This window comes from Passer domesticus, chromosome 13 (assembly GCF_036417665.1).
Source record: "Passer domesticus isolate bPasDom1 chromosome 13, bPasDom1.hap1, whole genome shotgun sequence".
Taxonomy (NCBI): Eukaryota; Metazoa; Chordata; class Aves; order Passeriformes; family Passeridae; genus Passer; species Passer domesticus.
The window spans coordinates 9,049,376-9,074,437 of record NC_087486.1 but is presented as its reverse complement, the minus strand read 5'-3'; the positions used below and the strand labels follow the sequence as shown (position 1 = coordinate 9,074,437).

At 43.6% G+C, this 25,062-nt stretch overlaps 1 protein-coding gene and 2 long non-coding RNA genes across 7 annotated transcripts in view; 2 read left to right on the top strand and 1 right to left on the bottom strand.

The window, feature by feature from the left end:
- Window positions 1–3,886: 3,886 nt before the first annotated feature.
- Window positions 3,887–9,682, top strand: LOC135280233 (uncharacterized). 2 transcript variants are annotated; one of them, XR_010347252.1, is made up of 4 exons: window positions 4,275–4,289; window positions 7,024–7,067; window positions 7,170–7,331; window positions 7,731–9,682. It is a non-coding gene; the product is annotated as an uncharacterized LOC135280233 (long non-coding RNA). The 2 variants fall into 2 exon arrangements; XR_010347253.1 differs by lacking the exons at window positions 4,275–4,289; window positions 7,024–7,067 and adding an exon at window positions 3,887–3,901.
- Window positions 9,683–13,457: 3,775 nt separating this feature from the next.
- On the top strand, window positions 13,458–22,380 carry LOC135280406 (uncharacterized). Its single transcript, XR_010347348.1, has 3 exons — window positions 13,458–13,613; window positions 13,853–13,929; window positions 20,068–22,380. It is a non-coding gene; the product is annotated as an uncharacterized LOC135280406 (long non-coding RNA).
- Window positions 21,942–25,062, bottom strand: part of LOC135280405 (core histone macro-H2A.1) — a 42,864-nt gene continuing 39,743 nt past the window's right edge. For all 4 annotated transcript variants that reach the window (XM_064388269.1, XM_064388265.1, XM_064388267.1 and 1 more), the window contains exon 9: window positions 21,942–22,670. In XM_064388269.1, the coding sequence (XP_064244339.1) occupies window positions 22,505–22,670 (166 nt within the window). In that variant the 3' untranslated portion in view covers window positions 21,942–22,504. The remainder of the gene's footprint in view (window positions 22,671–25,062) is intronic.

Genomic DNA, 25,062 nt, shown 5'->3' with positions numbered 1-25,062 from the left:
AAAATTAGCAGCTTGCTTGGGCTTCCCTACAGCTGCACACTAGCCAGGAAGGTTGGGATACAGATGTTCATTGGAGTACAGACAATAATTTTTAACACCATACAGCATGCAAGAATGTCAAGATCCTCATTACAGTCTGGAGGACAGGTACAGCTGAGGTAATTTTGTGCTGAGCTCCCATTCCCTGTGTTCCCATTGGCAAAGCAGCCTCATGGTGCATGGTGGAAGACAGGGTTGGGATCTTTGTGTTTCAGTGTCTCCCTCTTTGGGAGCTAAAGGCTTCAGTGGTACCTGGGCCTGGTCATAATTCTTGGATCTTCCTTTCTTCTACTCTTGTGAGCATTAAAAACATTTATTACCTTTACTTACCAGCGAAATGACTTTATTTTACATTATTTCTTCATACAAAATTATTCAGTCAGAAGATCTGCTTCACATTTGTCTGCTATGTAAATCATCTCAGAAGGGAAGTAAATTGTACTGCTATTGTCAAGTCCCTGGTGGTAAGAGACATTCAGCCCAGTCTTCCCTTAGGTATTCCTGCAACCCCTACATTGCAGGAAAATGAATTGGCTAGATCCATGTGAAGCAATTCTGGCAGAGAAAACCACACTCAGCTGAAAGATATGTTTTAGCCTTTTGGATATAATTTCAACTTTTAAGATAACTGTTCCTTTGAGGAGCTCTAACTATAAATCCCAAAGTGCCCGCAAGGAGTTGGGTAGGAGCCAAAAATGCCAAGTCAGGGGAAAATAATTGTTTTCAAATGGTGACAAACCTGCAAGGTCGGTGGAAAACAGAGGGGCTGTAGTGCTGGATGGAGATAGCCCTGTAACTCAGGGCTGTGAGTTCTGTACACTAAACAGAGCCTAACATCTCAACAGGGTGTTTGACTGCTGCAAATGCAGAAGGGAACTGGTCTGCACTGGTCTAACTCACATGGCAGAAATGATATTGAAAGAGAATCTAAAGACGTGGGGTATAGACACGGTGTGCAGTGCTAAAGCTTTGGCTCGTTCTGGTTTCATTTCCCTGAGGTGAAGAAATGACAGATTTTGTATTTTTTAAAATTATTGCAATGCAAATAATTTGACAGCTTGGTCTGGAGGTTTTTTTGCTGTGAAATGTTGTTTGAAATTGTGCAAGGCAATACAATAATTATACAGTCAAGCATGTCTAAGGATGAAGGATACTTTGTGTAGAGGCTGTGAATTTGCCACTGGTGTGGGTCCAGATTCCTTCCTGCCTTGGACAGATTCCTACCCAGTGTGGGAGGGGTACCCAGACTTCAGGAACAGCACTGCTTTGAAACTGCAGTTGCAAGTCATGAGGAATCAGCTTGAGGGAGCCTGGTGATTACTTTCTAAGGATATCTACACATTAAAAAGTATGCCTGGGGGTATAAATCAGCACAGCTCTGCTGGCTGCAGCATAGCTGCATCCATCTCCTCCAGCTGAGGATCTGGACAAAAGTACTCCAGCAGCACAGAGGACTGAAAACTACCAGAACACCTTTAAAGCTCATGTGCCAGCACACAAGAGAGGCATTCAGCTGTGTGGAGTGGACTTCTTTCATCTGGGGCAGTTAAAGAAGAAAAGTGAACTTTAGATTCTCACAATTTTACTGCATCTGTTAAAGCAGTATTGGCTTTCAGCAATGAAATGAGTATTCAGGCCAAGTGTCTCTGCAGAATTTCGGGCACTCCATGAACGGATAAAATTTCAATTGCAGAAACAAGAGAAAGTACCAGACACAAATGTACCACGTATTACATTTAAGGAAAGACAGTGAAGGGGCAGGTTATACCGTGGGAATAGGCAGCAGCTGGTGGCTCACTCTGGTGTTATGACTAAGTCATCGATGAGGCCACAAAAAATTAAGAAAATTAGTGAGGGCAGCCTGCCCTTAGGAAATCCAGGAGGGCTGCAGGCAAGCAGCAGAGAGCAGCTCTGAGCCTGGGCTCCACGCCGGGTCCCTGACAGACGGGGCTGGCAGCAGCCTGGATCACTCTCTGGTGGCCTCTGGGGCCAGAGGAGGAGGTCCATTGGCAGCCCAGGCAGGGCACAGAGCCCAGGCTGCTCCATCAGAGCTGGGGGAGGCTGGAGCAGGGCCCCGAGGGGCAGCTCATGGGGCTGCTGGGGACCCTGCCAGGAGCCACTCACCTGTCCGAGCTCCTTGGCTCCCAGGGCTGGGCACTGGCGTGGCTGTGGCACTGTCCCAGCTGGCCAGAGCTCCTTCAGGCTCAGTGTGGAGTTCCTGGGCTCACCTGTGCTCCAGTGGCTCCTGTGTCTGCAGCAGCTCTGCTTCCCCCATGCTCGGGGCTCACTGCACATGTCTTTTCTCTTCCCACTGCTGGTCGGGACAGGGCTCCTGCTCATCCTTCAGTTCACCAAAAGGGTCTCAGCCCCTCCTCTAGCACCTGAAAACACAGTGCTGGGAAGGTCAGCAGTGGCAGGGGTGAAGGCAGAACTGGAGTAAGCACTGCACCCTTGTGCTGACAGCCCCTGCAATTGCCTTCTGTCTAGGTGAGAATCTCTCAGTGATTACTGGCTCTTCTGATTTTCATCAGCTGGAGACCTGCATCTTTGGGATTATCCTCTCAGCATCTTTGCCTACCCCTTAATGTCACAGGCTTTGGCCTGTTAGTCCACTTATAGCTTGTCTCAATTCCAGCCACATCCTCCTGCAAGGGTAACTCACAAATAAAGCAAAGTGGGAGTTGCCATGTTAATGTGCTTTCCTGGAGCCCTTGGGGAAAGGTCCTGAACATGATTTCTTCCGCTTGGACGGAAAGAGGAATTTCTGTTAGAGCCTCCATGAAATTACAGTCTTCTTTTTTTTTTTTTATGAAATGTAAACCAAAGTAAATATTACCTTAGAGTCTCCTATTCGTGTTGCAATAAAATGAGACACTTCCTTGGAAATGAGTTTTAAGACATGAGTCTTGTAATGTCGGGGTTTATTGGAGTGGAGTTCACAGCTGACCTGAGGTCTGGAGGGCTTGGAAGCAATATTCTGTGTGAACTTTCCCTTCTCCAGCACATGAGGTGCAAAACTGGCCAGTTATTCAGAGACTTCCCCACCCTTCGTAAGCTTGTGTGCTCATATATCTCTCATGGTACATAAAGAATGACATATTGCAGTGAATCTGCTAAGAATAGCTTGTAAAATACATCATTATATGAATCAGCCTCATTAGAAATCTCCTTCTCTCATGATTTAAACCAGACACAGGAATGGAAACCAGTTTTTTTTTTCTCTCCTGCTGGCATGTTGTACTCAACCAAATGTTGAAACAGAAGAAAACAATTCTCTGAACTCAAGGCCAGAAGTAGAAAGTAAGTACTGCATTACCCTGATGCCTTTCTGGCATAATTAAGGTCTTGGGTGTTTCCCTGGATGTATGACTTTCCAGCTTCATTAATAAAATATTATGTTGCTCTTCTGAGCAGCACATAGCTGCATTCCTCACATACCCCCAATCCCCCTGACTCAGGACCCTGTAACACCTCACTTTCAGCATCCTCAGCCATCCCAGGCCTTTCTCCCACAGCTGCTGCTGTTTATGAAGGGGATTATACAACATGGTGCCTGTGATAGCAGCAGACAAGGCTGGCCCAGGAGGCCTCTCAGCGCTTTTGGCTGCAAGGACTTGTGCACCAGATGCCACGGCTGTGTGACTCAGACCTCATTCAAATTGCTTGTCTGCTGCCAGTTAACTCAGTGCAGGCAGCCTTTGACAAGGCAGATGCAACCCCAGCAAGAGCCCAGGGGTGGCTGCAGCTCTGGGCTAGTGCCATGTCATGCAGGACTCGTGGAAACAAAGGGATGGCTCTGTGCTCCAAGGCAGTGAAACAAAGCCTTGCACTCCCATTTGTAGAGCTCACTGACAAACTGCAGGTACAGCAGCTTTTTATTGTTTCTCTCTTGTCACTTCAGGGTTAGAGAACGTTGTATTTCTTTTTATTTCTTTTAAACCATGCCAGCACACGCCCTCCACAGCACACTGCCTTATAAACCTCTGGCTGCACTCTTCTGAATCACACTGATTTTTTAATTAACTGTTGTAAGATCAATTACTCAGCTGCCCTGGTTTGCTCTGGCCTCCTGTTTCTTCCAACCATGCAACCCTGGTTCTCTCTCCCTGGTTAGTTCTGAGTTGGGGTCTGGTCACCACAGAGCCTTGTTGGCTGAACACCACCACGTGTTTGTCTCCCACCCAACATTTTGGGCCAAGGACAACCCCAGGAGGCCTGTCACAATCAAGACATTGTTTTGCAGGCAACCTGTATTTATCTTGAGCTTACTTGTTTGTTAAACTCTGCTTTGACTTTTGCAGAAGTGGGTCAGAAACACAGTCTGGATGAAACCTGCAGAGCTGATGAGCAGCCTCTGCCCAGGCCATGGAGGCTCCACAGAAAGCACCACTGCCTGTTCCCACAGGCTTCAGACACTGCCCTTCTATCCTGCAGTGTCCTCAGGCTGCTCTGAACCTGCAGTGCCCTTGGTTGCTGCCAGTGCAGTCACTTCAGTGCGCCTGGGAGCATCCCCAGGCTGGATTTCAGCACCACGTGGGCCTGCTGGGATGGCCAAAGCTGCACTAAATAACCACAGACAGACACAGGCTGGGAGCTCTGCCCCGGGGAAGGAAGGTTCTTTGGCTCTCCTGTGCTCTGGGTAGCTGTTATTTTTTGTCAGTAGGAAATACAAATGCCTGATTTTCCTTCTGCCAGAGTTTGGGTGTTCTAGCAGGTGATCAGTAGATGGTGCCGAGCGTTCAGCACGTCCCAGGGATGAAGCACTGTTTGCAAATATCTGCACAAACAACTTTGTGCAGTTGCACCTCACCTAGTGGCATTTCAGGGTGTAGAACAAGCACATTTCCCTTTATTTCTGGACTTGGTCATCCTTATCCACACATTTGTCATGATTTGAAGGAATTATTTTTAATAGCAATTTTCATAACCTTCATGTCACTGATGCTTTTGCTATGACAGAATGGGGTTTACTTTTGTCTCTCTCTCACTTTGTTCATCAATAACCATTTTACAAGGCCTGCTGTGTTTCAGCTGTGATTTTCACCTTAGGACTGTGCATCCTTTGCAATACAAGCCTTGCCTGCTGCCCCTTGGATTTGAAAGTGAGGATCTGGTTCCCAAAGCTGGGATTTCACAGCTGTGGTCTGGCTGGTTTCCTATCAGCACATACAAAAGCAGTGAGCACACAGCAACAGCTCAATACCCACTTCAAACCTCAGCCTCCTCAGCTGGAACAACTGCTGGGTTTGAAGTTGTTTTGTTAACTTCTTTGGCTAATTGATAACATCTGCACCTCACCACCCTTCCTCGCCTCTCTAGCTGCTTTCAAATAGATGCACAGATAATACTGTGGCAGATCTCTGCTTCTGTACTAGTGATCTATTGTTACACTTTTGGAAAATTGTGTGAGAATTGGGGGGGTCTTTGAATAAAGCCTCCTTTATAAAAGCTCCTTTCACACAGTCTCAGAAACAAGCCCAGAGACACCAATAAACCCTCATGCTATTAATTTGGCATTTCTCTTGTGATCAGATAAAAGAACTTATGATTTCACACTTTTCCCCTCCTCTCTTTTTCCCTACCATGTTTTGTAAAGGTGGAAATTTATACTTGGTCTTTAAAATATTTGAATTAGCATTTATTTCTCATTAGTTTTAATTTTCTTCATATTACAATGGAAGGATCAGGAACTGGTATATGTGATATTTTAGTAAATAAAATCCTTGTATTCAGGATCACTCTTGAAGTCTGGTAATACACAGTGACACCATATAGGTCCCAAGGAGACATTATGGTTGTAATGGAAATATCATATATCTCATATCCCAGGTCTGATATATCAACTCAGCAATAAAAAGAAACAGGATATTTGCAACTATATTTTAAAGAGGGATTTTTCTGTTATTATGAGAACATGGATTACTTAGAAATTTTGGTGAGAAAACTCCTTAATGGTTTCATCAATGTCTAACCCCACGAGATTTCAGTTCTCTCACTGCTATTTGAAATAGCTGTTAATGAAAATCAAAAATAAATGAGCGTGGTTCATTGGTGCCTGCATGTCCCCCCCTGAGCTGGATCTCAGTGCAGGTCAGATTCTCTCTTCTCTCAGGCTGCAGCATTCCCAGGATCAGATTTGGGTTATGCCTGGAGACACGTGTGCCCTGTGACCTCTCCCCACCTGGACACCTTTCCCTTTTGGCTGGGCAGAGGCTCCCTGCTCCATCTCCCTGCTGGTGCTGCTGAGCTGGCTCTGGAGGTGTCTGTGGTGTGCAGGGAGCTGATGTCAGCTGAGCTCGAAGGGTTGATGTTGCTCAGCCAGCCAGGAGAGCCAGTGAATTTCCTTGTAAAAGGAATTTCTTAGGATTCAGGGAGACTTGTGTTACATAAGGCTTTGAAAACAACATTTGACACAGGACAGGGCTATCCCCTTTATGAAGTCCCCAACAGAACCCACATGCTGCCATGAGCACTGTCATTATTGCAATTCTTTTATTTTGTGCCCTTTCAGCACCACCAGCACCCACAAAAAAGATAAAATCCCAAATACAGATATCATAACTTCACCTAATGCAAGCTCAGCACATTTGGTCTTAATCTGAGGGCCTGGACTGGGATGAGTTCTGCAGGGCTGTAATAAAATAAATATTTTCCTGCACTGGGAACAGCTCAGGGAAAGGTTCAATGTCAGGTCAGCAAAGGGAGCTCTTTAACCATGTTTTGCTTGACATGGACCATATCCTTCTCTAGGAAACTGTCAGAGCTCCACAGTGCCTGTGGATGGGAAGTGATTGAAAGCTCTCACCTCTTGCTTATTTTAAATGTTAGATTTGGTTGGAATTTGAGCAAAGTTGGGCAGTGGGTATACAGCCCCAGCTTGCAGCAGTAAGAATGTTTCCACCAGAAAAACAAAAATTCTTAGTGAATGAACGACTTTTGGTTGGAATTCCCTTTCCTTCCCTGCTCAAATTGGATTACTTGCAGGAACAAAGGGAACAAGCAGCCCTGCTGCAGCAGACCAGTCCCAGGTGAGTAAGGCTGAGCTACTTAACAACTGGCAGTATAGGGAGAGCTCCTTTAATTGTTTTTTCAAACAAACCTGACCCCCTTGTTCTGCCATTTTAATGCAGGAAGCAAGGGAAATGTGATCCACAGGTGCATTATAAAAGGGAAGGCAGAGGTACAGGGGAAGGAAGCTTGCCTTTTGCTGCAGTGTGAGACAGTGCCTGGATGTCTTGTGTCATTGCACATCTGGTGCAGAAATAACCTGACCATCAGAAGAATTTGTTAAGGTTAGTAGCTTTCTGTTCCTTTGCAGACTTGTTTTTTGGTATACCACAGAGGAGCAAAAACCTCCCTCCTGCTGCCAGGTTATTCAGAACCCATTCCTAAGAGATTGTGCCTCACCAAAATTCCTGGTGTCAATACTGCTACCTTTCTACAGCTGTGCACTGCTGCAAACTCATGATAGTTTCCTTTCAATTTCCTGGGAACTGATTAGGACCTCTGGAAATAAAATACCATTCTTTGGGTGGGGATTCCTTAGATTAAACTATTTATTTAGCAACTTTCCTAAAGGTTGATACTTTTCTAGTTTGAGACTAATTAATCTCTAACTTAAGCATGCATTTTTAGTTATTGAATGTTCTCTCTTTTGTACTAAGCAGAAACTTTTTTTTTTTCATTTCCAGACTTGTAACAGCCCATGCAAAGAACTCAAGGTTTTGAACAAATTCAAAAAGAGGACTTTGAGCAGAGCTGGAAATGAGTGCAGGAGTTCTGGCTCAAGGTACCTCTGACTGATTAATTATCCACTGATGTGATTCAGTCTCCAGAAAGATCAGACATACCCACCATAAAGCAACCAAGCTCAAAGCAAAGGTATGGGATGCACAGCTGCAGACCTAGGTCAGCAGGAAACCCATTGTGGGCTCATACAAGTGGATGATGCTCCACACCTGGGCTTAGATATTCTGCTGCTTATGTAAATTCATCAAATGTATTCCATGTGCTCTCACACCTCTTGGAAGAGCCTAATTCTCCTTGCTGAATGAAAGATGTATTTATTGAGGCACTTCAGAGGCCACTCTAGGAAATGCAGGTGGTTCTCATGGTTTGACCTGGATCACAAATGAAGACTTTTGCAGCATATTCAGCAGAGGACTTTCAAGCAAAGATTGAGTATTTATGTTTTTGTTTGCTGTCAGTCAGTGAGAGGGTGATGTGTCCTGTCCTTGCAGAAGTTGGTTAAGTGAAAGTATTTCTTTATGACCATTGCCATTTTCCCTTTAATTTTGGTGCAGCGCTAATCCCTCTCCTTTCAGGGTGTGTCAGTACACTTACAGACTATGATAAGTTGCCCAGCATTGAAGGTTTTACAACCTTATGTATATTTTTGAATTTTTTTTTGGGACACATATAGATCATGTTAAAAACCAGAAGTCCATTGTTCAATCAATCAAGTTAATCCTGGTGCTCCTTGATAACTATAGCTATCACATTTCAGAGTGATTTTATTGGATATTACTGGGATTACTTGTAGTAGCCACTCAGTCTAGACAGGGGTTTCTATTACAGAGAACACAGACAAAAGGGTAAGAAATATTAATGCCCAACATCCATTAACCATGCACAAACTGCATATCAGAGAGTGGATCCTGTTCACTTGGCTGGGGGTCTCCCTCCCTTTTGTTTATCTCTCAGAAGACCACTGGCTTCTTAATTAAAAGGAAATACATTGTCTTAATAAAGGAGTAAGAAAGTAAGGAGCTGCTTGAAAAAATTACCTCTTAGAGCTCATAAAAAATAGAGACATTTCAATCAACAGTCCCAATTCTGAAAGGCCGGAGTAATTTGCCCCAAAATCTCTGGGATGTCTTTCTCTTCCCACCTTTTTGTGAGATGGGAGCAGTCACGGTGATCTTGCTTTGAAACTTGGAAGGATCTCCCACAGTCCTGTTGTGAGAAGTATGATGAAACACTCACCAGAGCTGGGTAAAATCATACTGCCTGGGCTTTCTGAAACAAAGCCTGTGGAATGAGAAGCACTCCAGGAATGCTGTGCCTTGAATAAATGTGATGGGGCAGTGATGCTGTTCCCACTGTCCCTTGGAAGAGAGCTCTGCTCAATTAGGACTGTTGGCTGAATAAAATTAGACCTAGTTAACGAGGCACTGAGTGAGGTAATGAAGTTAAACTCCAAAGCATTTCAAAATCGCGTTTTATACTACTCCACATGTTCATAGAATCATAGCATATGGGCAAACATTGTACTTGCTGCCTAGACCACTTGTGTCAGACTGTATTTTGGATAGGACATATTTCAGATTGTTGTCAAATTGCCCATCATAACATGAGCTCCACCAGGTCTTTGAGAGAACGTTGGGAGTCAGGGGAACAGTAGAAAACTCAAACACTGCTTGCATATGGCTTGCTGTCCTAAATTCATGCACACAAAGACCTTGATGTCCTTTTGTTCTTCACATCCTTTGGGCATCAAAAATTAATGATCCTGTTGTTGGGAAGGGTTTGGGATCATGTAGAAGCAGAAGAGTAAAAAACTTTTTTTTTGTTGGAGGGTGGGAATGAAAAACTAATTCCCTAGTTATATTAGAAGCTTGCAATTATATCAAGATCCCCTTAATTCCTGGGTCATGAGGTTGATTATGGACTATAGAGACATAAATCAAGATTTCCCTTCAAGACTGCAGCTTGGTGTAGACTTGGAGAAAATACTCTGCATGCCAGTGCTCTCAGCCCCCTTTTGCATCTGACAGCTGATGTTGGTGTGTTTGAACATGCTCTGGGGGCTCTGGGGCTGTGTTAGGGTTGCTCTCACTATGTCTGTCATGCAGCTCCTGGGGCCCAGCCCTGCTCATCCCTAATCCCCCAGAGCAAACCAGCCTGGGAGCGGAAACCTTGTCTGCTGTTGGCAGAGCACAGCCGTGGGTCTGGTGGGTCCCCCTTGCTTTACATCCCTGTTTTACAAATGGAAATGCTGACATCATGGAGCTCCAGATTTATCCACGTATTCCCTGATTCCCTGGGTCAGGTTAAGCAGCAGTGATGCCCTTGATGCAGTTATGGCTGTTACAATAAGTTACTTGTACTAAACCCATGGAGCTGGGTTCCCTCAGGTTTTAGACTCAGCCATGAACACTTTTTCCTCTGTTGTATGTATTTATCTTGATCCAGCAGCTACAGGTCTGCTTGCCCTGACAGATCTCTTCCCTTAAACTTTCATTTCATGGTAATAAACCATGAATTGCCAGGGTATTTCTCAATGGAGTGTCAGAAAGGAGAGGGCAGCACAAATTTCTGTTCTTTCTTCCAGGAAGGTTATCTTCCAAGAAGAATTATTGTTATATAACATCAAGATCACAGCATACAAATATATATATATATATATATAAATTTGAGGCTGTTTCTAATAAGCATTGTCTCTAACCTGTGGTTCAATCTGGTTTAAATGTTCTCAACTTTTTGGTCAAATAACAGCCTAGAACAATATTTTTAGGAAAGGATAATGCTGGGCTGTGGCTGGGAATTTTGTGACTTTCACAACCCTTCAGAGGGCTTGGAGTAATGGATGTACTTTTCAAGAAACAAAAAAACCCCACCCCCAGCCTGGAAAATCTTAAACTAAAACACCAGTCAAGACAACTTGCAGCTTTCACTTTGATTGTGTTGCTGATGTGAGGGTTCTTCTTTTCTGAATATAACTGGAATTTCTGAATTTGTTTGCTTAGTTTCTTTTTTCCTTTTTTCATACTTTCTTCTGGTACTTTCCTGAATGCCACTCAAGTTCTTGCAAACTGAGCAATCAATGATGCTTCACCAATGTAATTAATTTTGGACCAAACGTTTTTCTTTAAACTTTGTCAGAGATGTGAACGTTTTGGAATTTAGGCTATGAAGGAGGCAATTGTCCATGGGAAAGGCTGGCTGGTGCTGCTTCAGCCATCTGGTGGGAGATCCTGATTGTCTTCCTTCTGACAGGTTTTGGATGACTCTTGGAGTTTAAATGATAATTGATAACATTATTCATCTCAGTGATTCTCTTGGCTATGCTCTTGCTTTGACATTAGTTTTTAATAAAACTTGCCACTTTAAATTTCATTTTAAACAGAAAAAAAAAGTTTTTAAAGTTTCAGATTTGGAAACTTTTACAGAGCTTAATAAAAATTCACTTGGGCAAAGCACAGTAGACAACTGTATTGGTACTGATGGTTTCTATTTAAAAAACATGTCTGTTTTGTTTGCTGCATCTTGCAGCTGCTGAGATTCTTTGTCTTGCTTCCTCTAAGTCTTTCTCTTGGCATCTCACAGGCATCAGAGAGGGGGGGAAAGTGCCTCCAACACTACCATTGCAGAGAAGTTGATTTTGTTCTCTCTTGTATGACTCAGACCTTGTATCGGTGTGGGGACAACCTGGACAACAGCAGGGATCTCTCAGTAAACTGGGATGGTGAAACACCCCACCATGCTTTATAAACTATTATAAACTAGATATTTAGGCAGCAGGATGGACAAGTGCACCAGTTCTTCATGTAGGAGAAAGAGACCCTTAATCCTCACTGCTGCTCCGTGACCCTCCCGTCAGGTAACTGGGCAAAGTGCTCCCAGGAAAGCTTGTTGGGACAGAGATTGTGTGTTGAGCTGTTTGCAAGGTTCTGTAGAGACAGGAATGACAGTGCTCTGGGAATCCTGCTCTGCTTTTGGATCTGGCATTCAAAGGACAGGAAAGCAACAGCAAAACAACTCACAGAGTAACACAGACGACTCCAAGAAAATGATTTAAGGGAAAAAAAATCACATATAAATGTACTGGGTAAAACATCTGTCTGGGGAGTCTGGGATCTGACTCATCCTGCTGTCACATTCCTGGATGTCCCTTGCATCTCTAGGAAGAAGTTAGCAATTGAAGAAAAGGAAATAAATAAAGTTAATCTCTTGCCTAGCTAGTAGCTGTATCTCTTTACCAGCTTAGCACTTCTGGCCTGTATATCCATGCAGGAACCCCAGTTGTACTTCTTTTTATGTGTATTGACTTAGTGAAGTGCAAACATGTTAAAAAGTTCACTTTCTCCTTTATACGAGTCTATAAAAAAGCTCTTAAAAACGAACTCATAGTGTTTCAATGAGACAAATGAGTGATCAGCTGAGACCCAACAGTCCTTTCCAATGGATTAGGTGCTTGTGTGAGAAATTCTAGGATGCTAATCAGCCTGGAGAATTTTCATGCCTCCAGCACTATGTAATGACAGAAAATATTGCAATGCCTCCAAGTTATAACGGGACAGGCAAGGGGGATGCAGTAATAGGTATCATTCCTGATATTTGATTCCAGCTACAACGAGGCTTTCAGAAGTCTCTAGGCAGCAGAGATTTCTTACGCATTTATGGACACTGGGGTAAAACTAAACATATCCACACTAGCCTGGAATTTTTTCTAACAGCTATTTGGACACAGTAATGTACAAAAATAATTATAAACACATGCACAAGTAGATCAGTGTGTGTTTTCTGTGCCTGCCTTTTGGAGGAATCACACATTAACATATTTTCTGAATTTTGAAAATGCACTGCAAAATTGTAGCTCAATAAATGGAACTTTATATGTTTGTCTAAACTGATGACACCAGTATAAAATAAAGATATTTTCCAGTTGGGATTTAGGTAGCTGTAAGACATGACAGAAGTGTTCATAATTAGACATTTCAGCACAAATTTGAATTCTCATGGAGTTGATCCAAAACCAGTTCTCCAGCAAAGCATGTGTCTGTTTAAACACTTACTGTGGAAGGGATCGATCCCACTGCCAGAGCAGTAAAACATATATTTGCTGTGATAGCACAGAAGTGGGTCACAGTTTACCAGAAGGAATCACTTACTGTACAGAGCTGTTAGACTTCATTTCTGTACATTAGGAATTTTTGAGTTATGTCCTGTCACAGCTGCAGGCATGCAAGTGCTGTGTTTATATTCTGTGTTAGTCACTGAGAAAATAAAGAAGAAAAAAAGAGGGTATTTCTTCAGCAAGAGGGTGGTGAGGCCCTGGCACAGGCTGCCCAGAGAAGCTGTGGCTGCCCCATCCCTGGAAGCATTCAAGGCCAGGTTGAACAGGGATTGGAGCAGCCTGGTCTGCTGGAAGGGGTCCCTGCCCATGGCAGGCTGTGGAATTGGGATATCTTTAAGGTCCTTTCCAATCCAAACCATTCTATGATTTATTTCTTTCTAGGTGGTATTGTTGTTTTGGGAGGTAAAGAGTAAAACTGAGGCATTTCAAAACAGCCCTCAGGATGGCTGGCTCTGTACAGGCTTCACTGAGCATTAAAGGATGCACCTGAGTTGGTGCTGAAATGGTTAATTAATAACAGGGCTGGGAAATCAGCTTTCTGCCTGGCACAACTGCTTCAGGAATCCTGCCAGGAGCTGAAAGCCTCACTAAAACCAACAGGGCAACACTATTAAATGCCTGGAGTCTTAAATGATTTGTGGTTTGTCGGGGTGACACGCTTGTGGTCTTCATGCAAGTGCAACCTGAGAGACATCCCTGCTATTTACAGAAATGTGTAAGTAATGCAGCTTGTGAGTGTTCATGTTGTCATTACAAGAACAAAATTTTATCTGCATAATTACAAAATTATATTCTGGTAGGGATTCTTATTTAAGCCTGTTACATGCTCCAGTAAAGCAGAAAATCCCTTCCTGAGCACCGTTAATAATGGAGCATTAAGAATACACTGTTTTCTTTTCTTGCTTTATATACATCTATTTATTTTTAAAACAACTATTTTCTGGTGCTTTCTAGGATTTCTTTCCTGGGTGCTGGAAGGAGCATTTCCCTGGAGCTGGCTACAAGAAGGAATGTCTGTAGAGTCATATCTGGTAATGTTCCTGTGCCTTACTGGGACCAGCCCTTTCCCTCCACAGTCTGCAGCAGGGCCTGGCACAGGGAATGTAGGTGGGCAGTGGAGTGGGCAAGGTTTGTCAGCTCTGAGGAAAGTGCATGGCCCAGGAGAGGCTGATAATATTCATGGATTTCTTTCTTTAAACTGAACTTTATTGTGCAAAAATTCATGATATTTAGTGGTGGGCTTGGCAGTGTTAGGTTAATGGTTGGACTTGATAATCTTACCTTTTTTTTTCAAACTTACAATATTCTGTGGTTCTGTAAGATGCCAGAGGACTGAAATATCTCTTATTTCCCCCCCTAACAATCTTACTGGCAGAATTCAGTGAAGTGAACATGCCCTCAGGGATGCCCCAGGCATTAACTCACATCTGGGCAGTACCACCTCCAGGGTGGAGGGCACTGGGAATCCTTCTTGGGGGCTGTGGGGCCTTTCCAGGACGTGCTGTTATGCAGGGGCCCTGCAGCTGTTGGGGAGTGGCTTCTCTGGAGGCCCCACCAGCCATTTCTGATGCTCAGTGAGCCAGCCCTGCCCTCTCCACACCTGGGGAATAAAGGTGCTACATCATCCTGTACAGTCCTGTGATGGGATTGGGAAACATTAAATAATGTTCTTAGGAATGAAAAGGGAAGGAAAGGAGTGGGAACCCCACACAGAGAAGCAGGTGAGGAGGGAGGGGCAGAGAGGGTAACTCCTGGCAATGAAGCTTTCCTGGGGGCAGCCCCACTCTCTGGGCAGAACCTGCCTGGCCTTCTCCTTCCACTGGTGCTGCTTGTGCACAACAGGGCAAACAGCCAATGATGATTTTAAAAAGGACACTATCAGTCAGTGAGCCACTGGGAATTTGTGCCTGGGAAGGCTGAGGAACCTCCAGTGTTCAGTGCTGCCTCCAGCTGAGAGGTGCTGGCTGGGCAGGGAGCAGGGCAGGGTCCTGCTGGGGAGGATGGCTCAGCAGGACAGCCCAGAGCTGCTCCCTGCCCTGCTGGGGAGGATGGCTCAGCAGGACAGCCCAGAGCTGCTCCCTGCCCTGCTGGGGAGGATGGCTCAGCAGGACAGCCCAGAGCTGCTCCCTGCCCTGCTGGGGAGGATGGCTCAGCAGGACAGCCCAGAGCTGTTCCCTGCCCTGCTGGGGAGGATGGCTCAGCAGGACAGCCCAGAGCTGCTCCCTGCCCTGCTCTGGAGGATGGCTCAGCAGGACAGCCCAGAGCTGCTCCCTGCCCTGCTGGGGATGATGGCTCAGCAGAATAACCCAGAGCTGCTCTGTGCCCTGCTGGGGAGGATGGCTCAGCAGGACAGCCCACAGCTGCTCCCTGCCCTGCTGGGGAGGATGGCTCAGCAGAATAACCCAGAGCTGCTCCCTGCACTGTCCTGCAGGGTCCATGGATATATCACCCAGTGATGTGGGAAATGAGCTGGTCTTGCCAGTTGTGTTAAGGCACAGCAGTAAATCAACCAGTGGTAAAAGAAAGCAGGATTGACCCCCTCCTGGGTACTTGCAGGGCTGGAAGTGTAACACCAGTGTTAGTGGCTTTATTAGGGACATGTGCCTGCTTGGATTCCAGGCCAGTGGCTACACTGAGCAAACATTTGTGTGGATGGGAGGAGGGAACACATCTATTTTCCTGTGACTATACAAAGGATGACTAATTACACCAGCAACAGCTGCAGTGCACTTGAAACTACAGATCAGCTGATCCCTACCATGCTTCCCCAGCCAACTGGCAACACCTGAGCCCTGCCAGGTAAAATCCAGGCTCTGTGCTTTGTCCAAGTCATTAGAGCTCCACTTGGAGAGAAGTGAGCAAGGAACAAGCTTTGCTTTACTTCTTAACGTTGCTCAAAAAGAAAAAAAAATACCTGGAATAAATATTTCAGTCCAAAGCAATATTTACTTGGGTGCTTAAAACTTTGTAAAATGCCCTGAAGGTCACAAGACATTCATCCTGCTGTGTATTTCTCTTTAAGAAGGTGCTTGTAAGTACTACTGGAACACATGTGTGATGAGGGGTTGCCATGGCAAACAGGTTTTGGCACTATTTAAGAGGGAGTTTTATTGCACAGCAGAATAAATAAGCATGTTAAAGCCACATACAGTAACTTGTTGGCACATACATTAATGCTCCCAAGGGCTGCAATAACTTAAGCACCCTCCCTTTAAACATTTTTCAGTGTTTTTTCTTTTTTATTGACTACATGCATTTAGTATTAGGGCTAGGAATGTCCCATTTCCACCCTCTTTTGAAGTGAGTAATTGAGGCAAAAAAAGAGGACCGTCTAATAAATCATAAAGGGGCATTGTGCACAGACAAGAGGGGCAATTTTCCCATTCCTAGCATACATGAGGATAAGCCAGTGTGAGACCTGTCTGTGTGCTAAATCCTGACTTGCTCCCTCTAGACATAGGAGTAGATTGGCGTGTTTATATTTCTGATGGAGCCTGAATAATCAGGAATAGTTTCACACTGTTTTCTGCAGTTTCTGTCTTGCTCTGTTGTGCCAGCCCAGTCTTCTCCCACATCACAGCAGCAAACTCATTACTTTGGCTTTACTCGTTTTATGAACCACCTGCTCTGTTCCCAGTTTGGCTCCCAGTTCACACCAGTGAGGAAGGCTCATTCCTCCCAGTGTTGAGGAAGTGCTGCAGGGAGGCAAGAGGCAAATCTGTGCCTGTGAGAGGGCTCAGGTTTGTGGTGCTCTTAAAGGTGAACATAAATTACATTTATAATGAAAGCTCTGCTTTAAGAAGAGTTATTAGTGTATTAGTCCGGGCTTTATTAGCTCGGAGGGCTGACAGCCATGTGGGAGGTGTGACACTGGCTCCCTCTTCTGTGGGAACCAGAAACTTTTCTGGGTTGCAGAACTTGGAAGCCGCCAAAAGCAGATGAAGCCCCCGAAACCTCCCCCATCCCTCCCACCTCGGGACGTTGCTATAATTCACATTATTGTAGATGTGCTCAGGTAACGCCCAGCTGTGAGGCGGGGCACGGCTGCCTCCTCCCCTGGGGAGGGAAGGGTGGCCCGGGCACCCATCAGGAGCTGCTGGGAGCTGCGCCCTGTTTAAAACTGGGAGCTTGGCGAGTGTGGCGGACCCAATTCTCCTTAGTTTATTGGAGAAGAGGGACAGAAATTACATCTCACCCTAAAAGGAGAGTGCAGGCAGTGCTGACTCCCATTATAGTCAGAGGAAAATCTGGTTACATATTCCCTATAGTTTTAGGATGACAGCTGTAACATATTTTACTCTTAGAGCCCTTTTTGCCTCCTGCTTCATCACCAAGATTACTAGACACCCTTCAGTAAGGCTTGGACTGATCATCAGAGCTACTTGTTTCTCAGGGCCAGGCTGGATGAACAACCTGGTGTAGTGAAAGATGTGCCTGCACATGGCAGGGGTTGCAACCAGGTGATCTTCCAGGTCCCTTCCAACACAAACCATTCTGTGATTGTCCTCTATGATTCTAAACTTTCCTGTATACTCGGCAATTGCAGAAGCATGCTCGAGCCTCAAGAAACAGGGGAGAAAAAAGAGAGTTCATTATTTTATGAAAGGTACACATTTGTAATATTGCATACTGATGGGTTCATTATGAATTACAATTTGTTGAACAGGCGGATTCCTGAGGGAGGAACAGTGCACGACGAAAAAAGAAAGGTAAAAGGAGGGAGGTGATTTTTATCCTGTAAAGGTGTCTCCTGGGCGTACCCAGAGTGGAAGATATACCATTTCCTTCTAGCTGTTTGGATTTGTTTGCAATTAAAGTCTAGTGGAGCTGTCAGGGGCTGTTGACAAATATATTATAACCAACTTAAGTTAAGCGAGTTACTTAAAATTAATCCATCCCTGCACAACACTCCTGTTTCACTTCACAAGAATGTGCCAGGAGGAAGGAGTACAATCCTGACCACGTTGGGAGAACCTCCTCAAGGTGGAAATTTGCAAATAGGGCTACTGTAGTATGTAATGAGAAGCTGCAGGGCTTTCAATTATCCCACATAGTCTGTCTCTTTGCAACTTGACTGACAGCTAATTATGCTGGTGCCATTTTTTTGGCAGTGGAATTTAATCTCCCAGATGGAAAGCAAATCAATCTGCCCATTGCTGCAGCTGAGGCATACTTTGACTCAACTTTAATTTATTCTCCTAAGCCTAAGAAGGTTAGTCATTTCAAGGTACAAAAATATCAAATTTCTTCCGTTAACCAGGCTGGTGAAAAGGTGGGGAAGAGTTGGGATTTTATGGGCTGTGCTGTGAAACATCGTTGCTCCTTCCTTTGTATTAGGAAACAGCAGTATCATCTCCCCTTGATTCCTGGTTGTGGAATCTAACAAGGAAGAAGCATTTATGAGCAGGTTGCTAGTGATAATGGTTAAACATGAATTGTGGAGGCATTAAGTGGGATTCTATAGAGGAGCAAACTAAATCTCTGAAGAACTTGACACAAAAAGGGATCGGTGGCAATTTTCAAGCGCTTTAGCCAGTGTGCAATAGCCTGGCTCCCTCTGGGTTTCATGCCAGGGATATAAATACAATCCTCCTACTTACCTGCACTCTTCAGGCCTATCAATTATGCTGCTCCTTCTGAGTTGCAGTTACAACTTGAGGTATTACCATCCTCTGTAAAAGCAGCACAGGGCAGAGTGTGTGACTGGTTAGCACTGGCTACAGACCTCATCTTCGACTACCAGCACCTGCAGCTCCTGTCAGTGCTGTTTCTCAGGCTAGAAACCCAATTTTAGCTGGGATCAAGGGGAAGGGAGCTCACAAAAACTTGGTGCTAATGAATGCTGGAAACCTGGAGCCTTATTTTTCTGTAAACTTTTGCCTCTCTGGTTGTTTCAGTCTGAGCATGGTTCTGATGTCTTGTCTGTGTGTTATTGTTTTCCCTTTTGGAGTGCTTTTTCTGAATTCTCTGGAGATGTTTAAGGCCAAGTTGGATTCAGCAACCTGGTCTAGTGCAAAGTGTCCCTGCCCAAGGCAGGGAGTTGGAAAGAGATGATCTGTAAGGTCCCTCTGACCCCAACCACCCTAAGACTCTGATTCTACTCTGGTTTTTGGATTTTATACTAACAGGAAGGTTCCTGATTCACATTCTTACTGAAAAAAAGCATTTCTAAAAATGCTTTGCTCACACCTAATGACTCCAGTTCCAGTCTTCCTCAAATTTTTACAAACTACAGTCACTTCAGTACCTCTTCTTTAGTACTTGCTGCTGAAGGATTACACTCTCCTGTCTAGCTATTAGCACCTATCTTTTTTTATTTCCATATTATCCTTATGATTATGTTAATACTGCTTCCAATGGACCCTTGAATTGCATTTCCCAATTGTGATAAAATCTTGTACATGGAAGCATTTTTCGTGACAAATTTCTGGAGATGTCCTGATGTTGTCCCATTGGTGCTTTTGTTTACCCTGCTGCACACTGCTTCTCCAATATTATAATTATGAGGGCCTGAGTAATTAATCTAAAATTATTATTTTTTAATCCATCACTCATTAAACAATTAGAATAATTATTTGTTCTCAACTATGCTGCAAGTTTAAACGCTGATGATAAAGTGTAGTGTCAGACCTGTAACCTCTGAGTCAAGCACGTGGAAGCAATGCAGTCCCACCTACTCTTTGCCTGGTTGCCTGCAAATAGGGAGCAGTGGGATCTCCAGGATGCAGCAGGGACCAGGACAGGCAAAGTCTCTGCCATGTGTCTGTCAGTGTCATCCTTGTTCAGCCACCTGACTTCTGATGTGAATTGAAAATGCTATTGGCCACAAAATGCTTTAACATTTTACTTTTTTAACTTGAAAGTATTGAAAAATCTACAGAATGTTTATTTTAACTGCTGTGTTCAGGTAAAAGACAGAATGAACTTACCAGTAAGAGAAGAAGCTGTAAAGGCACCTCACTGACATTTTTCCATGTGTGGTCTTCCCAAAGTGTGATTTTTTTTTTTATTTTTTTTTTTTTTTTGGCAAGTGAAGCTTGCTTTAGCTCCAGCGAGCAAAATGCCACAGAGATTCCCAAAGTAATATCCTGGCCCCAGTGCACAGGCTAGCAGGAATTTCTCCTCTTGTTTTCCTTGTTATGAATGTAACCTGATATGTTACTTTTTAGGTACTTGAATAGGTGCCATAATCTGCTCAGGCTGCCTGAGGTCAAGCTTGTTCTGGGATCTCTGGGTCTCCTGACAGCCTGCTGGATGTTGGGACCTTGGAGCAGCACTCCTTGGGCTGTGGGAGATGTGGGTGAACACAGATGGCTCTGGGCTGCTGGAGGAGGAAGCAGAGGATGCTCTGGTGTTTGTATGGAGAGAGAACATGGCAATGCCCCTCATGAGACCAGCTCCAACACTGCAAATGATTCTGGTTTTGCTTTTTCCTTACAAAAGCACCATAATCCCAGCAAATAAAATGGCACATCACAGGTGATCCCAATGAAGTCAGCCAAGCTTCTTATGAAGCCCACAGCTAAATAAGGAGCTGAGATGTGAGGCCAGAAGAAGCAAGTCCATGTGATTTGAATTGCAATTCAGTTTGCTTTAGGATTTTCTAGTTGAAAGACAAAAGTTGGCCCTCCCAGCCTGGTGCAGTGTGAGATCTGTTAAATGCCACTGGAGACTGTACTTTCAACCACCTAGAAAATAAATTGGATAAGCACTTCAGTTGAGACTAAAACCTTCAGTTTAAAACACTCTCACATTAGTGAGATTTTATACAGTTTAATAAATTCTACACTGCTATCAGATCAGGATTCTGTTATCTGTATGCTCAGTGTGATGTGCGCTCTCCTGTGTTAAAAATCCCCTTTTGTACTGAAAAAAATCAAGGCCCATTTCAGTCCAAGTTAGCTGCTCATGAGAGTTTTTTGACGTTTTTCAATTCTTTTAGTGACATCTAGTGAAACTTGGGGAAAGTGCAAGTTCAGCTGAACTCCAAGGAGCGATCCAACTGCAGTAGTAGATGCTTCACAATTAAATGCCCAAAGTACTGTACCTTATTTCATTTACTGTCCTTAAGCTGCTGTTTAGGAAATGCACAAAATGTATTTGGGCCATTAAAATTTTTAAAGTTTGAGCTCATATTCTGATGAAACACTTTATGCATTTGAAGCACAAAAATAATTTACTCTTTGTTCCTTTTAACGTTGGGTATTTATTTAGAATAACTTTTATTTTATATTTTAAATTTTGCCTTCTGTTATTGGTGCCATTGCTTCTCTACACTTGAAGGCTCCAAGTATTTCAACTTCTACAAAGAACACCCCGAACTTTCGCAGGAATTCAAGCTACACATTTTCAATATTTGGTATTCCTGAACTTACTGAAAAGTCAGATTTGGTCTGCTTGTTGCCCTGGGCTAATCCAGACTGGATGTGAAATATTCTTTCATCAGCAAATGAAGTTTTCAGAAGAGATGGAAAACGTCTGCCTCCTACCTAGCAATCAGCTAAGAACTTCAAAGGAAGAGCTGCCTCCCTCAGAGCAGCATCCATATGCAATAGCTTTTAACAGTGTAACTTCTTTTTCTCAAAGTACAAACCCAAGTGGCTTCCATAAAGTCTATGGTGGTATGGATTTCAGCTGTGCAAAGGACAGGGCCACCACTACAAACAGGGCTCATAAATATTTGGAAAAAATACAAAGTAGTTTCAAACAGGCCAGTATTAGATGACTGGAAAGAGTTCAAAAAATCTTAGGCCTTGCTTGATCTAAAAGACTTCAACCTCCCAAACTGAATAGGCAATTAGGGCAGATTCTGAACAGGAGGATCTGAAGCAACAACTGGGAAGGGTGAACACTCTGGAAAAATCCCAGCTGTGAGTGTCACTGAGCACACTCACATGCAGCCAGCACAGGGAAGATGCCCAGCATATCCAAAGAAGCTTCCAGGTCACTGATTCTGATCTGCTCTCATCCCTCTCAGAGCTAACTTCTGAGAACTTAAAAAATGAAGGCTTAAAGGAAAAAACAATCCAAGTACACCAAGAGCAACAGTTCAAACATTTTACTAAATCAATTCACACAGTTTCAAAATTGTAAATATAATTAAGGACAACAGGGTTTCTGTATTTTTTTTCTTCCAGAATCATTAAGACAATAAACAAACACAAATTAGGTTTATAGCATCTGTTCTTTTAAAAAATGAAAGGAACGCCACTTGATGTATTGATAAAGCACCACAACACAGTTACAAAATAGGGCTGGCCTGTTTCTTTCACAAGTAAAAGACTACATACTCCTAACAGCTTCCTGCTTCAATTCATACTTCATTAAAATAAAACTATAAAATCTTCTAGATTACACTAACTTCAGACAATGCCTGGTATAACAGTGCATTAACAGCAGTAATGCCAACTATCAGTGCCAACATAAAACAGTTTAGAGAGGAAAAACAAAACAAACAAAAAAATCCAAAACAAAACAACAAAGCCCCCACCTTTATTTCCCTAGATGAGCAAAATTTAAAATAAGGGATGCTCTGCCTCACAATGATTTAAGGATTTGGGGATGCTGATGGGTGGAAGAGGGGGCTGGTACTGTAGCTTTCTAGGCTTAGTTGGCATCTAGTTTGGCCATTTCCTGCACGTATATCCCTATACTCTCGCTGTCAAAGAGCACGAAGTACACCGTCTTGATTGAAGAGGACATTGTAGACACAAAATAGCTGGAGATGGCTTTCAGGATCAGCTGAGCAGCTGTTTGCTTTGGGAAGCCATTTCTAGAAGGAGAGAGAGAAAAAAAAAAGAAAATCAAGACTTGCTGAACCAACTTTTGATGGTTTAACCTCCAAGGGAAGGCTCCAGCTTTTCTACAACACCTCACAGCAAATAAAGCTGCAAAGCCAGCGTTTACAGTGTGAATTAGAAGCTGTTGATTTAGGCACTTAAGACATAAAATGCTCAAACAGAAGAAAAGCATTTCTAAAATATGAATACAGAATCTACACACACTGTTGGGCTGAACCTCCCAATACCTGATGTGTCAATTCTCATTTAACACGTAAGTAAAACAAGTGGCTGCTGTGTTCTGGAAAGCAATGTATTGGAGATGCAAAATTAAACCTGTCCTGAAAGCAAAGCAACTGTAAAGAAAAGTAAAAAGGGACAGAGAACTTGATATAAAATATGAAACATGAAAAGACCCAAGTGCAATATGATCTTACCACTACTAATGGTAACTAAGCACAGGATTTTACAGGACCTAATCTGACAACCTTTCTTACAAACTTCTTCACATTTTTATCTAGGAATCCTTGTCTGAAAGACTCATCTATTCTCAAAACGAGTCAAGCACAAGTAGAATGGTATGAACAAAGCTATGACCTGAACTTTATGATCTGAATTTTATAGATCCTGGCAAACTCCTGGAATTACACTTGGTAACGGCTTGAAATGTGGCCTGAACTTTGCTCCTGTGTTACTCCTGAAGTACTGCTACTCACCCAGACCTGGATTTTACCCTGCCAAATTCTGAGCCCTCCCCCAGCCTCAGTGACGTACACTCCACGTCAGTCTGAAGGTGATGGGACATGACCACTCTCTTAGGAGTAGCACCCAAAAGAGCCTGTTGAACATCACCTGGTTCCTTGGCGTGCACTTACAGATACCTGGTAGTTAATACCCCCTGTTAGAAAGTGTGTACTATTACTACTACAAATAATTTACAGATTACACAGATGGATGAGTTTCTCAGCATTTCCTGGGCAGTTCAAGGAAGCTGGGCTAAATCCACCTCTGGCAATAACAGGTGAACATTTCTCAGCACTTGCTCACTGAAGCACCACACATTTTACAACAGTAAAATGCTGTTGTAATCTCCTTATTTTGTGCTGCAACACACCAAATGTCAAGGGCAACTGCCTGTGTCATGGCCCACTTGCTGCACATCACCTTCTCAAAAAACATTCTCAGAGAGCAATTCTAAGTCAGTCCTGCCTGTAATGTGATGTTATATGTGCTGTCTTGAAGATAATGTTTGTGATATTTCAAAAATGATGGCATGAAATAGCTTACACTGTTTTTTCTTTTTTGAAAATGCCTGATTTTTACTTCTACTGAAGAAGGAAAAAAAAAAAAGGGAAAAACATTGTGAGCAAAGCTTGTACTACTCCAAAGCCAAATGAACTGGTCAGGGATAATCAACTGAGAGCAGTTTTGACACAGAGTAGCTTCCACACGTGGGCACTTGCAGGTTATGAGTGCTACATCCTGGCATACAGTGAAGAGATCTCCTTTGCTCCTGAGCTGTCATGCAGGGCAGCACCAAACCAGGGACATACACTGTTTCTGAACTGTTCTCAGGGGCCTCTGAAGTCACACAACTTCCAAGTGTGGTCACACCAGGGCACATGAAAGAGTGGCCTGGTGAAAGGAAGGCACAGTGCCAGGCAAGCTGATAACAATCCATTGCTCAGGACACCTCTCCCAAAAGAAACAAGAGAGAGCAGCAAAATCAGCAGAAAGGTGCTGGCCTGATGGCCATGTGTGGGCTGCAAGAAACAGAAGCCTGATGCATTGATCTATGGGTCTGAGTTAAATTCTTGTGAAAAGGCAGTTTGGGACTTTAGCCAAACCAGTGTCAATTCAGATCAAAGTCAGAGCCTCAGAATGAAATCCCTTCTCAGAGGATGAGTTCATGTTCAATCCCTAACTCTCCTTTCCCTTTTCTCCTGCTGGCCCTACCAGACTGAACTCCAGGCTACCTCTGAACAGAACCCAAGTTGTGCTTTCCATAAGTTGGCTGTAGCTGAGCATCTGGCCCAATGAATGCTACAAGTATGCTATTTTATTTCCCCTCGTGATTTATTTGAACTGCCCTCATGTAATCCCATTCCTCAACTATAAAAGAGAATGAAACTGTTTATGTGGGTTTATTGGGTGATGTCTGCTTGACAGATGCCTGTACTAGAACAGCTGCATACATGTGGTGTCTTTGGCATTTGTTATCTTTTAAAGCTTTACTTTTTTCTTCTTTTAATGCTTTTGACTTCATAAAAACAAGTAGAGAGTATTGTCAGAATATATTATGTTCTCTCCAAAATTAACTTATGCTTGAGTATGTCTAATTAAGAGGAAAAAAAAAGGAAAAATGCATAACCTCATATATTACTC